This window comes from Tinamus guttatus, unplaced genomic scaffold, assembly GCF_059628265.1.
Source record: "Tinamus guttatus ecotype Peru unplaced genomic scaffold, ASM5962826v1 Tinamus_guttatus_pri_ptg001879l, whole genome shotgun sequence".
NCBI classification, from domain to species: domain Eukaryota; kingdom Metazoa; phylum Chordata; class Aves; order Tinamiformes; family Tinamidae; genus Tinamus; species Tinamus guttatus.
In genome coordinates, this window is record NW_028290413.1 from 1 (window position 1) to 14,358 (window position 14,358).

The window sequence follows — 14,358 nt, forward strand, 5'->3', positions numbered from 1 at the left end:
GTCCCGGGTGCAATGGGGGGGTCCCTATGGAATGGGGGGGTCCCTGGGTGCAAAGGGGGGGTCCCGTAGATGGTCCCCGTGCAATGGGGGGGTCCCAGGTGCAATGGGGGGGTCCCTATGGAATGGGGGGGTCCCCATGTCCAATGGGGGGGATCTTATGGAATGTGGGGGTCCCCATGTCCAATGGGGGGGTCCATGGGGTGCTCCCGCCCCCCCAGTGCCCCTGGCGTACCCCGAGAACGTGGGGGTGGAGCTGCTCAACGCCAGCAGCGTGCGGGTGCAATGGGGGGGTCCCTATGGAATGGGGGGGTCCCCATGTTCCATGGGGGGGTCCCCGTGTTCCATGGGGCCCTCCTGCCCCCCCAGTGCCCCTGGCGTACCCCGAGAACGTGGGGGTGGAGCTGCTCAACGCCAGCAGTGTGCGGGTCGCCTGGACCCTGGAGGCCACCGCGAAGCGGCTGCGCGGGCGCCTGCGCGCATTCCGGGTGAGGGGGGGGGCCATGGGGGGGGGGGCCATGGGGGGGGCTGGGGGGGGCCAAAGGGGGGACTTGGGGGGGTTGGGGGGGGCTGGGGGGCTCCGTGGGGGGGATTTTGGGGGGGTTGGGGGGGTTGGGGGGGTCCAAAGGGGGGGACTTGGGGGGGTTGGGGGGCTGGGGGGCTCCGTGGGGGGATTTTGGGGGGGTTGGGGGGGGGCTGGAGGGGTAGGGGGGGTCCAAAGGGGGGGATTTGGGGGGGTTGGAGGGGGCTGGGGGGGCTCCGTTGGGAGGGATTTTGGGGAGGTTGAGGGGGCTGGGGGGGCTCCAAAGGGGGGAAGGGACATGGGGGGGCTCCATGGGGGGGATTTTGGGGGCTTAGGGAGGCTGGGGGGGGCTGGAGGGGTCGGGGGCGTCCAAAGGGGGGAGTCTGGGGGGGGTTGGGGGGGCTCCATGGGGGGGATTTGGGGGGGTTGGAGGGGGCTGGGGGGGCTCCAAAGGGGGGGGCTAGGGACACGGGGGGGCTCCATGGGGGGGAATTTGGGGGGATTGAGGTGGCTGGGGGGGCTCAATGGGGGGGCTGAGGACATGGGGGGGCTCCGTGGGGGGATTTGGGGGGTTGGGGGGGCTGGAGAGGTGGGGGGGGTCCAAAGGGGGGAGTCTGGGGGGTTGAGGGGGCTGGGGGGGCTCCTTGGGGGAGGGCTAGGGATATGGGGGGGCTCCATAGGGGGGGATTTGGGGGGCTTGGGGACATGGGGGGGCTCCATGGGGGGATTTTGGGGGCGTTGGAGGGGGCTGGGGGCTCGGTGGGGGGGATTTTGGGGGGGTTGGGGGGCTGGGGGGGCTGGAGGAGTGGGGGGGCTCCAAAGGGGGGGGTGGGGGGCTTTTGGGGGGGCCTCCATGGGGAGGATTTGGGGGCTCTGGGGTTTTGGGGGGGGCTCCAATGGCTGGGGTTGGGGGGGGGTAGGGACATTGGGGGGGGCTGCAAAGGGGGGGATTTGGGGGCTCGGGGGGGCCTCCAAGGAGGGATTTGGGGGGTGTTTGTTTTGGGGGGGCTGGGGATGCAATTGGGGGGGTCTTCGGGGGGCTCCCGATTCAGGGGGACAATTGGGGTTATTGGGGGGGGGCACCCCCACCTGACCCCCCCTTTCCCCCCCCCCCAGGTGCTGTATTGGCGGGAGGGGTGGGTGGGGGAGCGGGCCCGGCGCCACGCGCCCCCCCCGCCCCCCCCCGGCGCCACGGCCCCGCCCCCCGCGGTGACGTTGGAGGTGGGCGGGGCCGCCCGCGAGGTGACGCTGGGGGGGCTGCGGCCCTGGAGCCGCTACCGGCTGCGGGTGGCGGCCGTGAACGGGCGGGGCCAGGGCCCGCTGAGCGAGGAGAGCCCGTTCGAGACCCTGGAGGACGGTGAGGGGACCCCGAAAATGGGGTTTGAATGGGGGGGGTCACCCTGGGGGGGGCAGCCCGTTCCAGACCCTGGAGGACGGTGAGGGGACCCCGAAAATGGGGTTTGAATGGGGGGGGGTCCCCAAAACCACCCCCCGAAATGGGGTTGAATGGGGGGGATCACCCTGGGGGGGGCAGCCCGTTCGAGACCCTGGAGGACGGTGAGGGGACCCCGAAAACGGGGTTCAATGGGGGGTCCCCAAAACCACCCCCGAATGGGTGTGAATGGGAGGGATCACCCTGGGGGGGGGCAGCCCGTTCGAGACCCTGGAGGACGGTGAGGGGACCCCGAAAATGGGGTTTGAATGGGGGGTCCCCAAAACCACCCCCCGAATGGGTGTGAATGGGAGGGATCACCCTGGGGGGGGGCAGCCCGTTCGAGACCCTGGAGGACGGTGAGGGGACCCCGAAAATGGGGTTCAATGGGGGGGTCCCCATATGGTGACATAGAGGGGGGCAGCCCGTTCCAGACCCTGGAGGACGGTGAGGGGACCCCGAAAACGGGGTTCAATGGGGGGGTCCCCAAAACCACCCCCCGAAATGGGGTTGAATGGGGGGTCCCCAAAACCACCCCCCGAAATGGGGTTTGAATGGGGGGGATCACCCTGGGGGGGGCAGCCCGTTCCAGACCCTGGAGGACGGTGAGGGGACCCCGAAAACGGGGACATTGAGGGGGTCCCCAAAAACCTGGGGGGGGCAGCCACTTCGAGACCCTGGAGGACGGTGAGAGACCCCCCCAAAAACGGGGTTTGAATGGGGGGGTCCCCAAAACCACCCCCCGAAATGGGGTTTGAATGGGGGGGTCCCCAAAACGCGGCCGCTTCGAAACCCTGGAGGACGGTGAGGGGACCCCGAAAACGGGGTTTGAATGGGGGGGTCCCCAAAACCCCCCCCGAAATGGGTTTGAATGGGGGGGGGTCCCCAAAATCCTCCCAAAAATGGGTTTGAATGATGGGGATCACCCTGGGGGGGGGCAGCCCGTTCCAGACCCTGGAGGACGGTGAGGGGACCCCGAAAACGGGGTTCAATGGGGGGGGTCCCCATATGGTGACATTGGGGGGGGCAGCCCGTTCCAGACCCTGGAGGACGGTGAGGGGACCCCGAAAACGGGGTTTGAATGGGGGGTCCCCAAAAACCTGGGGGGGGCAGCCACTTCGAGACCCTGGAGGACAGTGGGAGACCCCCCCCAAAATGGGATTTGAATGGGGAGGGTCCCCAAAACCACCCCCCGAAATGGGGTTTGAATGGGGGGGGTCCCCAAAACACGGCCACTTCGAGACCCTGGAGGACGGTGAGGGGGACCCCAAAAATGGGGTTTGAATGGGGGGATCCCCATATGGTGACATTGGGGGGGGCAGCCCGTTCGAGACCCTGGAGGACGGTGAGGGGACCCCAAAAACGGGGTTCAATGGGGGGGTCCCCATATGGTGACATTGGGGGGGGCAGCCCGTTCCAGACCCTGGAGGACGGTGAGGGGACCCCGAAAATGGGGACATTGGGGGGGGGTCCCCAAAACCACCCCCGAAATGGGTGTGAATGGGGGAGTCCCCAAAACCCTCCCAAAATGGGGTTTGAATGGGGGGGTCCCCATATGGTAACATTGGGGGGGGGCAGCTGCTTCGAGACCCTCGAGGACAGGGGACCTCAAAAATGGGGACATTGGGCGGGTCCCCAAAAACCGGGCGGGGAGGCAGCTCTGGGAGCCGCTTTGAGACCCTCAAGGATGGTAAGAGACCCCCCCCAAAACGGATTTGAATGGGGGGGTCCCGAAAAACCGGGGGGGGGGGGCAGCCGCTTTGAGACCCTGGAGGATGGTGAGAGACCCCAAAAATGGGGTTTGTATGGGGGGGGCTCCCCAAGGTCACCCTGGGGGATGTGACCCCCAAGGACCCACCCAAGGCCATGGGACTTGTGACCCCCCCCCCACCACGGGTTTGTGACCCCCCCCCCCCAAGGCCATGGGGCTCGTGCCCCCCCCCCGTGGGGTCGTGACCCTCCCCCCAAGGCCATGGGGGGTCGTGCCCCCCCCCCGTGGGGTCGTGACCCCCCCTCCCCAAGGCCATGGGGGGTTGTGACCCCCCCAGAGGGGGGATGGGACCCCCAAGGAGCCCCCCAGGGCCATGGGGGGCTGTGACCCCCCCCCCGTGGGTCGTGCCCCCCCCCAAGCCCATGGGGGTCCCCATGGGGGTCGTGCCCCCCCCCGTGGGTCGTGACCCCCCCCCCCAAGGCCATGGGGGTCCCAATGGGGGTCGTGCCCCCCCCCGTGGGTCGTGACCCGCCCCCCCCAGGGCCATGGGGGGGCTGTGCCCCCCCCCCAATGGGTCACGAGCCCCCCCAAGACCATGGGGGGCTGTGACCCCCCCCCGTGGGTCGTGACCCCCCCCCAAGGCCATGGGGGTCCCCATGGGGGTCGTGCCCCCCCCATGGGGTCGTGACCCCCCCCCCTTGGGTCGTGACCCCCCCCCCAAGGCCATGGGAGTCCCCATGGGGTCGTGCCCCCCTCCATGGGGTCGTGACCCCCCCCAAGGCCATGGGGGGCTGTGACCCCCCCCATGGGGTTTGTGACCCTCCCCCAAGGCCATGGGGGTCCCCATGGGGGTCGTGCCCCCCCCCGTGGGTCGTGACCCCCCCCCAAGGCCATGGGGGTCCCCATGGGGGTCGTGCCCCCCCCCGTGGGTCGTGACCCCCCCATGGGGTTTGTGACCCCCCCCCCAAGGCCATGGGGGTCCCCATGGGGTCGTGCCCCCCCCTCGTGGGTCGTGACCCCCCCTCAAGGCCATGGGGGGCTGTGACCCCCCCCCCCGTGGGTCGTGACCCCCCCCATGGGGTTTGTGACCCTCCCCCAAGCCCATGGGGGTCCCCATGGGGGTCGTGCCCCCCCCCCCCGTGGGTCGTGACCCCCCCCAAGGCCATGGGGGTCCCAATGGGGGTCGTGCCCCCCCCCGCGGGTCGTGACCCCCCCGCGCCCCCCCACAGTGCCCGGCCCCCCCGAGGCGCTGCAGGTGGAGCGGCTCTCGGACACGGCGCTGGCCCTGCGCTGGCGGCGCCCGCGGCTGCCCAACGGGGTCATCCGGGGCTACGTGCTGCGATATGAGCCGGGTACGGCACTTGGGGGGCACTTGGGGGGCACTTGGGGGGCACTTGTGGGGCTGGGGGGCACTTGGGGGGCCCAACGGGGTCATCAGGGGCTACGTGCTGCGATATGAGCCGGGTACGGGCACTTGGGGGGCACTTGGGGGGCTGGGAAGCACTTGAGGGGCTGGGGAGCACTTGGGGGGCTGGGGGCGCTTGGGGGGCTGGGGGCACCTGGGGGGCTGGGGGGCACTTGGGGGTCCCAACGGGGTCATCCGGGGCTACATGCTGTGATATGAGCCGGGTACGGCGCTTGGGGGGCACTTGGGGGGCTGGGGAGCGCTTGGGGGGCTGGGGGGCACTTCGGGGGTGCTGGGAGGGGGGTCTGGGGGTGCTGGGGGGCACTGCGGGGCACTTGGGGGGCTGGGAAGGGGCAGCTGGGGGGCACTTGGAGGGGCTGAGGGGCAATGAGGGGCACTTGTGGGTCTAGGGGGGGCACTTGTGGGTCTGGGGGTTCATTTGTGGGTCTGGGGGTTCATCGGGGGGTGCTGACCCCCCCTGCCCCCCACAGAAGACCCCTTGGAGGGGGAGGCGGCGCCCCCCCCGCTGGAGCTGCCCCCCGACGCCCTCAACGCCACCCTGGGGGGGCTGCGGCCCCACGGGCGCTACCGGCTGCGGCTGAGCGCCCGCACGGCGCCCGGGGAGGGGGCGGCCCTGCTGCGGAGCGCCAGCACCCGGCGGCCCCCGGGTACGGAGCGGGGGGGCTGGAAACCGCCGGGAACGGGAATGGGAACGGGGGGGCTGGAAACCGCCGGGGGGGCTGGAAACCGCCGGAGGGGGCTGGAGACCACCAAGATAGGGAGAAATTGGGGGGGTCCTGGAAACTGCCGGGGGGGGCTGGAAACTGCCAGGGGGGCTGGAAACCACCGGGGGGGGCTGGAAACCGCCCGGGGAGGGGGCGGCCCTGCTGCGGAGCGCCAGCACCCGGCGCCCCCCGGGTAGGGAACGGGGGGGCTGGGAACCGCCGGGGGGGCTGGAAACCGCCGGGAACGGGAACGGGGGGGGCTGGAAACCGCCAGGGGGGGCTGGAAACCACCGGGAACAGGAACGGGGGGGCTGGAAACCGCCGGGAACGGGAACGGGAACGGGGGGGCTGGAAACCGCCGGGGGGGAACTTGAGACCACAAAGATAGGGAGAAATTGGGGGGGTCCTGGAAACTGCCAGGGGGGCCTGGAAACCGCCGGGGGGGGGGGGGCTGGAGACCGCCGGGAACGGGAACGGGGGGCTGGAAACCGCCGGCGGGGCTGGAGACTGCCAGGGGGCCTGGAAACTGCCTGGGGGGCTGGAAACTGCCAGGGGGGGCTGGAAACTGCCAGGGGGGCTGGAAACTGCCGGGGGGGCTGGAAACTGCCGGGGGGGCCTGGAGACCGCTGGGGGAGGGGACGGCCCTGCTGCGGAGCGCCAGCACCCAGCGCCCCCCTGGTACAGAGCGGGGGGGCTGGAAACCGCCGGGGGGGCTGGAAACTGCCGGGGGGGGCTGGAAAACGCCGGGGGGGCTGGAGACCTCCAGGGGGGGCTGGAAACTGGCAGGGGGGCCTGGAGACCGCCGGGGGGGCTGGAGACCGCCAGGGGAGGCTTGAGACCACCAAGATAGGGAGAAATTGGGGGGGGTTCCTGAAACTGTCAGGAGGAGGCCTTGAAACCACCAAAACAGAGGAGAAATTAGGAGGGGGTCCCTGAAAGAGGGAAAGGGGGAGAGTGGGGGGTGTCCTGAAACCGCCAGGGGGGCCTTGAAACCACCAAGATAGGGAGAAATTGGGGAGGGGCGTCCTTGTCCCCCCCCAGTGGCCATTTTTGACCCTGTCCTCCCTCACGGCTGTTTCTGCCCCCCCCCCCATGGCTGTTCCTGACCCACCCCCCGGCCGTTCCTGACCCCCGTCCCCCCCACCATGGCCGTTCCCGTCCCCCCCCCCCCGTGGCTGTTCCTGACTGTCCCCCCCGGGCCGTTCCTGACCCTGTCCCCCCCCCCGATGGCTGTTCCCGTTCCCACCCCCCCGCCATTCCTGACCCCATGTCCCCTCCATGGCTGTCCCCCCCCCCCACAATGGCTGTTCCCGTGTCCCCCCCCCCCAACGGCTGTTCCCGTTCCCCCCCCCAGCGCTGCCGTTGCTCCGCGCCGTGGGGGTGTCGGAGGTGGGGGAGGACTTCACGCTGCTGCACTGGAGCCTGGAGCATCCGCAGGACAACGTGGAGTTCGAGGTCCAGTTCATGAGCAAGAGCGGTACGGGGGGGACGGGGGCGATATGGGGGTCTGGGGGGGTCCTATGGGGTTTGGGGGGTCCTATGTGGGGTTTGGGGGGTCCTATGGGGCTTGGGGGGTATTTGGAGTTCAAGGTCCAGTTCATGAGCAAGAGCGGTACGGGGGGGACGGGGGCGATATGGGGGTCTGGGGGGGTCCTATGGGGTCTGGGGGGGGTCCTATGGGGTCTGGGGGGGTCCTATGTGGGGTTTGGGGGTATTTGGAGTTCGAGGTCCAGTTCATGAGCAAGAGCGGTACGGGGGGGACGGGGGCGATATGGGGGTCTGGGGGGGTCCTATGGGGTCTGGGGGGTCCTGTGGGGTTTGGGGGGTATTTGGAGTTCGAAGTCCAGTTCATGAGCAAGAGCGGTACGGGGGGACGGGGGCGATATGGGGGTCTGGGGGGGTCCTATGGGGTCTGGGGGGGTCCTATGTGGGGTCTGGGGGGTCCTATGTGGGGTTTGGGGGCTCCTATGTGGGGTTTGGGGGGTCCTATGGGGCTTGGGGGGTATTTGGAGTTCGAGGTCCAGTTCATGAGCAAGAGCGGTACGGGGGGGACGGGGGCAATATGAGGGTCTGGGGGGGTCCTATGGGGTCTGGGGGGGTCCTATGTGGGGTTTGGGGGCTCCTATGTGGGGTTTGGGGGGTCCTATGGGGCTTGGGGGGTATTTGGAGTTCGAGGTCCAGTTCATGAGCAAGAGTGGTATGGGGGGAAATATAGGGGATTGGGGGGGCGATATAGGGGTCTGGGGGGGCCTGGGGGGGCAATATGGGGTTTGGGGGGGTCAATATGGGGTTTGGGGGGTCCTATGGGGTTTGGGGGTATTTGGAGTTCGAGGTCCAGTTCATGAGCAAGAGCGGTACGGGGGGCGATATAGGGGTCTGGGGGGAAAATATAGGGGTTTGGGGGGGTCAATGTGGGGTTTGGGGGGTCCTATGGGGTTTGGGGGGTATTTGGAGTTCAAGGTCCAGTTCATGAGCAAGAGCGGTACGGGGGGAAATATAGGGGATTGGGGGGGTGATATAGGGGTCTGGGGGGGTCAATGTGGGGTTTGGGGGGTCCTATGGGGTTTGGGGGGTATTTGGAGTTCGAGGTCCAGTTCATGAGCAAGAGCGGTACAGGGGGAAATATAGGGGATTGGGGCGCAATATGAGGTTTGGGGGGGTCCTGTGGGGTTTGGGGGGGTCCTGTGGGGTTTGGGGGGGGATATGGGGTTGGGGGGGTCGTGTGTGGGATTTTGGGGGGAGAAACGGGATTCGGGGGGGGGGCTATGTGGGGTTTTGGGGGGTGAAAAGGGGTTTTGAGGAGTCCTAAGATGGGTCTGGATGGGGAAATGGGATCTGGGGGGGTCCTGTGTGGGGTTTGGGGGTCACTGGGTGAGGAGGGAGGGGGTTGGATGGGGAGGGGGGTTTCGGGGGGTCTATGTGGGGTTTCGGGGGGTCTGTGTGGGGTTTCGGGGGGTCTATGTGGGGTTTTGGGGGGTCTATGTGGGGTTTTGGGGGGTCTGTGTGGGGTTTCAGGGGTGTCTATGTGGGGTTTTGGGGGGTCTATGTGGGGTTTCGGGGGGAAATGGGACTTTGGGGTGGGTCCTATGTGGGGTTTGGGGGACCCTGGATGCGGGGGGGCAGATTTGGGGGGCTGAAAGGGGGTTTTGGGGGGTCCCTATGTGGTTTGGGGGGTCCCTCTCCGGGGTTCAGGTCGTCTCTTTGGGCTCTGGTTGCGCTGGGGGCGGTTTCAAGGCCCCCCCCCCCCCGGCTTTGGCTGCGCGGGGGCGGTTTCAAGGCCTCCCTCCCAGCTTTGGCTGCGCGGGGGCGGTTTCAAGGCCCCCCGCAGCCCTAGGATGGGGCCAGCAGTGACCCCCCCATTGCGGGTCTCGCCCCCCCCCGCAGCGGCTGAGCCCTGGCGCACGTCGGGCCGCGTGAACTCGACGCGGGGCCGGTACCGCCTGGGCGAGCTGCGCCCGGGCACCTCCTACCGGGTGCAGTTCGTGGGCGCCGACCACTCGGGCGAGAGCGTGGCCTTCTGGGAGAGCGAGGTGCAGACCAACGGCACCCGTGAGTCCCCCCCGGACACCCCCCGCGGCCTCAAAACCGCCTTTGTGCCATGCGGGGAGGCCTTGAAACCGCCATGGGGAGCCTCGAAACCTCCTTTGTGCACTGCGGGGGGCCTTGAAACCGCCATGGGTGGCCTTGAAACCCCCTTTGTGCGCTGCGGGGAGCCTTGAAATTGCCATGGGGAGCCTCGAAACCTCCTTTGTGCGCTGCGGGTGGCCTTGAAACTGCCATAGGTGGCCTTGAAACCCCCTTTGTGCACTGCGGGGAGCCTTGAAACTGCCATGGGTGGCCTTGAAACCCCCTTTCTGTGCTGCGGGTGGCCTCAAAACTGCCCTGGGGAACCTCTAAACCCCTTTCTGTGCTGCGGCGGGCCTTGAAACCACCATGGGGAGCCTCGAAACTGCCTTTCTGCACTGCGGGTGGCCTCAAAACTGCCCTGGGGAGCCTCGAAACCCCCTTTCTGCACTGCGGGTAGCCCTGAAAGTGACCTTCGTGGCCTTGAAACCCTCTTTCTGCTCTGTGGGTGGCCTCAAAACCACCCTGGGGAGCCTCTAAATCCCCTTTCTGCGCTGCGGGTAGCCTCGAAACCGTCCTGGGGAGCCTTGAAGCCACCCTGGGGAGGCTCAAAACCCCCTTTTTGCACTGTGGGTGTCCTTGAAACCACCTTGGGGAGCCTCGAAGCCCCCTTTCTGTTCTCAAAAGCCCCCTCTGTTGCCCTGGGGAGCCTTGAAACCCCCTTTGTGCCCCATGGGCCCCCTTGAAACCACCCTCTGTGCCCTGGGGAGCCTTGAAACTGCCATTTATCACCCAGGGGACCCTCGAAACCGCCCTCTGTGCTGTGGGGAGCCTTGAAACTCTCATTTGTCACCCAGAGGGCCCTGAAAACCCCCTTTCTGCCCTCGAAACTGCCCTCTGCTTACCCGGGGGCCCCTCAAAACTGCCCTCTGTCACCTGGGGGGACCCTCAAAACCCTCATTCTGCCCCCAAGGCCCCCTCCAAACCACCCTCTGTTGCCCTGGGGAGCCTTGAAACTGCCATTTATCACCCAGGGGTCCCTCCAAACTGCCCTATGTGCCATGGGGAGCCTTGAAACTGCCATTTATCACCCGGGGGACCCTCCAAACTGCCCTCTGTTTCCCCGGGGGCCCCTCCAAACCACCCTCTGTGCCCTGAGGAGCCTTGAAACTGCCATTTATCACCCAGGGGTCCCTCCAAACTGCCCTATGTGCCCTGAGGAGCCTTGAAACTGCCATTGGTCACCCAGGGGGCCCTCGAAACCGCACTATGTGCCCTGAGGAGCCTTGAAACTGCCATTTATCACCCAGGGGGCCCTCAAAACCGCCCTGTTTCCCCGGGGCCCCTCCAAACCACCCTCTGTGCCCTGAGGAGCCTTGAAACTGCCATTTATCACCCAGGGGTCCCTCCAAACTGCCCTATGTGCCCTGAGGAGCCTTGAAACTGCCATTGGTCACCCAGGGGGCCCTCGAAACCGCACTATGTGCCCTGAGGAGCCTTGAAACTGCCATTTATCACCCAGGGGGCCCTCAAAACCGCCCTGTTTCCCCGGGGCCCCTCCAAACCGCCCTCCTGCCCCCAGAGGCCCCGGGGGGGGTGGTTTGGAGGGGGGGGCACCCACCACGTCCCCCCCCCAGGGCTGCCCGCCCCCGCGGGGGGCTTCGCCACCGAGGGCTGGTTCATCGGCTTCGTGAGCGCCCTGGTGCTGCTGCTGCTGCTGCTCCTCATCCTCTGCTTCGTCAAGCGCAGCAAGGGGGGCAAATATTCGGGTGAGCCCCCCCTGCACCCCAAAACCTGCCCCCCTAAAATCCCCCTTCAAAAACCTTTGGGGGGGCCCAAAGTGATGGGGGGAACCTATAGGGTTTGGGGGGGGGTGAGATTTGGGGGGGGCCCAAAGTGATGGGGGGACCTATAGGGTTTGGGGGGGGGGGGTTGAGATTTGGGGGGGCCCAAAGTGATGGGGGGAACCTATAGGGTTTGGGGGGGGGGGTTGAGATTTGGGGGGCCCAAAGTGATGGGGGGAACCTATAGGGTTTGGGGGGGGGTGAGATTTGGGGGGGGGCCAAAGTGATGGGGGGAACCTATAGGGTTTGGGGGGCGGGGGTTGAGATTTGGGGGAGCCCAAAGTGATGGGGGGAACCTATAGGGTTTGGGGGGAGGTTGAGATTTGGGGGGTTGCTCGTGGGGGGGGGGGTTCCTCCCCTGGGGGGAGACCCCAGGGTGTCCCCGAGACTTTGAGGGGGGTCCCCAAGATTTGGGGGTGTCCTGAGTCTCAGAGGGGGTCCTGGGAGGAGGGGGGGTCCCCAAGACTTGGGGGGGGGATCCTAAGTCCCGAGGGGGGTCCCCAAGGCCTGGGGGGGTCCCCAACACGTGGGGGGGTCCCCAGGACTTGGGGGGGATCCTGAGTCCCGGGGGGGGTGTCCTGGGAGGAGGGGTGGGTCCCCAAGACTTGGGAGGGGTCCTGAGTCCCAGGGGGGGGTCCCCAAGACTTGGGGGGTTCCCGAGGCCCGGGGGGCGGGTCCTGGGAGGAGGGGGGGTCCCCAAGACATGGGGGGGTCCCCAGGACTTCGGGGGGGATCCTGAGTCCCGGGGGGGATCCTGGGAGGAGGGGAGGGTCCCTAAGACGTGGGGGGGTCCCCAAGGCTTGGGGGGGGTCCCAAGAGCCCCCCCCCGAGCCGCCCGGTCCCTGTCCCCCCCCCAGTGAAGGACAAGGAGGACACGCAGGTGGACTCGGAGGCCCGGCCCATGAAGGACGAGACCTTCGGGGAGTACCGGTGAGGGGGCGGGGCCTGGGAGGAGGGGGCGGGGCCTGTGGAAGGGGCGGGGCCTGTGGAAGGGGCGGGGTTTGGGGAAAATGGGCGGGGCTCCACGTGCCAGGGAGGTGGCGCCACCCCAAGGGGGCCTTTCCCGGGGGGCGGGGCCGGCTGCGAAGGGGTGGGGCTAGGCGCCAAGGGGGCGGGGCTTGCCCACGGTGGGCGGGGCTTGTAGCCTGGCTGGGGCGGGCTCAGAGCAGCCAGGGATCGTCCCCCCCCCCCCCCAATTGCTCCTCCCCCCCGGCTAATTGCCCCCCCCCCCCAGGCTAACCGACCCCCTCCCACATTAATTACCCCCCCCCCCGGTGGCTAATTGCCCCCCCCGCACTAATGACCTCCCCCTTTTCCCCCCCGCTGCCGCCTTCGCTACCGCAGGTCCCTGGAAAGGTAAAGGGGGGCCCCGGGCGCTCCCCAAACTCCTTGAACCCCCCCCCGGCCCCCAAAAAGTCCCTTGAACCACCTGCCCCCCCAACCCTGCCCAAGGGCCCCCCAGAACCCCCCAGAACCTCTTGCCTGACCCTGAGCCCCCCCCAAAGCCCCTCACCCCCCATAGAGCCCCCCCAAGGCCCTTGCACCCCCCTTGAGCCCCCTAAAACCCCCAAAGCCCCTTGCATGACCCTGAGCACCCCCATAGAGTCCCCCCAAAGCCCCCCAAAAGCCCCTTGCATGACCCCAAGCCCCCCATAGAACCCCCAAGACCAATAAAGCCCCTTCCATGCCCCCTCACCCCCCATAGAGTCTCCTGAAGCCCCCCCAAACCCCCTCGCATTTCCCCTCACCCCCCTTACCCCCATAGAGCCCCCCAAGACCCCCAAAAGCCCCTCACATGACCCCAAGACCCCCCTGAAGCCCCCCAAAGCCCCTTGCATGACCCCTCACCCTCCATAGAGCCCCCCTCAGCCCCCTGACCCCCCAAAGCCCCTCACCCCCATAGATCCCCCAAGCCCCCCTGCACCCCCAGGCACCCCCAAAGCCCCTTGCATGACCCTGAGCCCCCCATAGAGCCCCCCAATGCCACCCAAAGGCCCTTGCATGACCCCGAGCCCCCCCAAAGCCTCTCACCCCCCACAGAGCCCCCCAAAACCCCCAAAAGCCCCTCCAATGACCCCAAACCCCCCTCAGCCCCCCAAAGCCTCTAACCCCCCATAGAGTCCCCCCAAAGCCCCCCAAAGCCCCTTGCATGACCCCGAGCCCCCCATAGAGCCCCCCAAGACCCCTTTGCATGACCCCTCATCCCCCATAGATCCCCCTGAAGCCCCCCAAAAGCCCTTTCATGACCCCGAGCCCCCCCCATAGAGCCCCCCTCACCCCCCCATAGAGCCCCCATAGAGCCCCCCAAGACCCCCAAAGCCCCTCGCATGCCCCCTCACCCCCCCTTGCTCGCATAGAGCCCTTGAAGCCCCCAAAACTCCTTGCATGACCCTGAGCCCCCCACAGAGCCCCCCAAGACTCCCAAAGCCCCTTCCATGACCCCTCACCCCCAAAAAGCCCCCCCCAAGCCCCCCAAAAGCTCTTTGCATGACCCCTCACCCCCATAGAGCCCCCCAAAGCCCCTCCCATGCCCCCTTCCCCCCCCCCCAAAAACGAGGGGGTCCCCCCAACGCTCCCCCCGCCCCCCAACAGCGACCCGGAGGAGAAGGCGTCGGGCAGCTCGGGCCGCTCTCTGGGCGGCCCCGGGGGCCCTGCCCTGGGCAGCGACGACAGCCTGGCCGGCTACGGCGGCAGCGGCGACGTGCAGTTCAACGAGGACGGCTCCTTCATCGGGCAGTACAGCGGGGCGCGCGGCCCCGACGGCAGCTCCGGCGGCGCCAGCCCCACCGCGCCGCCCGCGGGGGCCGCGCTCGAGTAGGCCCCGCCCACGCGGGGGAGGCTCCGCCCACTTGGACAGACCCCGCCCCCCCGGACACATCCCACCCACCCGCCGGCGGCTTCGCCCTCCCGCACTCCACTAGGGCATCGCCCTGCCGGTCCCGACATCAACTAGGCTCCGCCCACCCGCCGGCGGCCCCGCCCCCCGGACGGGCCCCGCCCACCTCCCACCCACCAGTGACTTCGCCTTCCCGCGCTCCCGACATCAACTAGGCCCCGCCCCCCCGGACGGGCCCCGCCCACTCAGGCACATCCCGCCCACCCGGCGGCGGCTCCGCCCACCTCCCACCTGCCGGTGGCCCTGCCCACCCGGGCTGGC

At 68.4% G+C, this 14,358-nt stretch overlaps 1 protein-coding gene across 1 annotated transcript; it reads left to right on the forward strand.

Moving 5' to 3' along the window:
* Positions 1–366: 366 nt before the first annotated feature.
* LOC148589990 (neuronal-glial cell adhesion molecule-like) lies at positions 367–14,019 on the forward strand (the record flags this gene model as incomplete). Its single annotated transcript, XM_088539595.1, has 10 exons — positions 367–485; positions 1,637–1,877; positions 4,893–5,015; positions 5,560–5,736; positions 7,148–7,270; positions 9,178–9,342; positions 10,995–11,126; positions 12,059–12,131; positions 12,546–12,557; positions 13,794–14,019. Coding segments are annotated over 10 exons (1,391 nt in total), but the record flags the coding sequence as incomplete, so codon positions are not given.
* Positions 14,020–14,358: the final 339 nt, after the last annotated feature.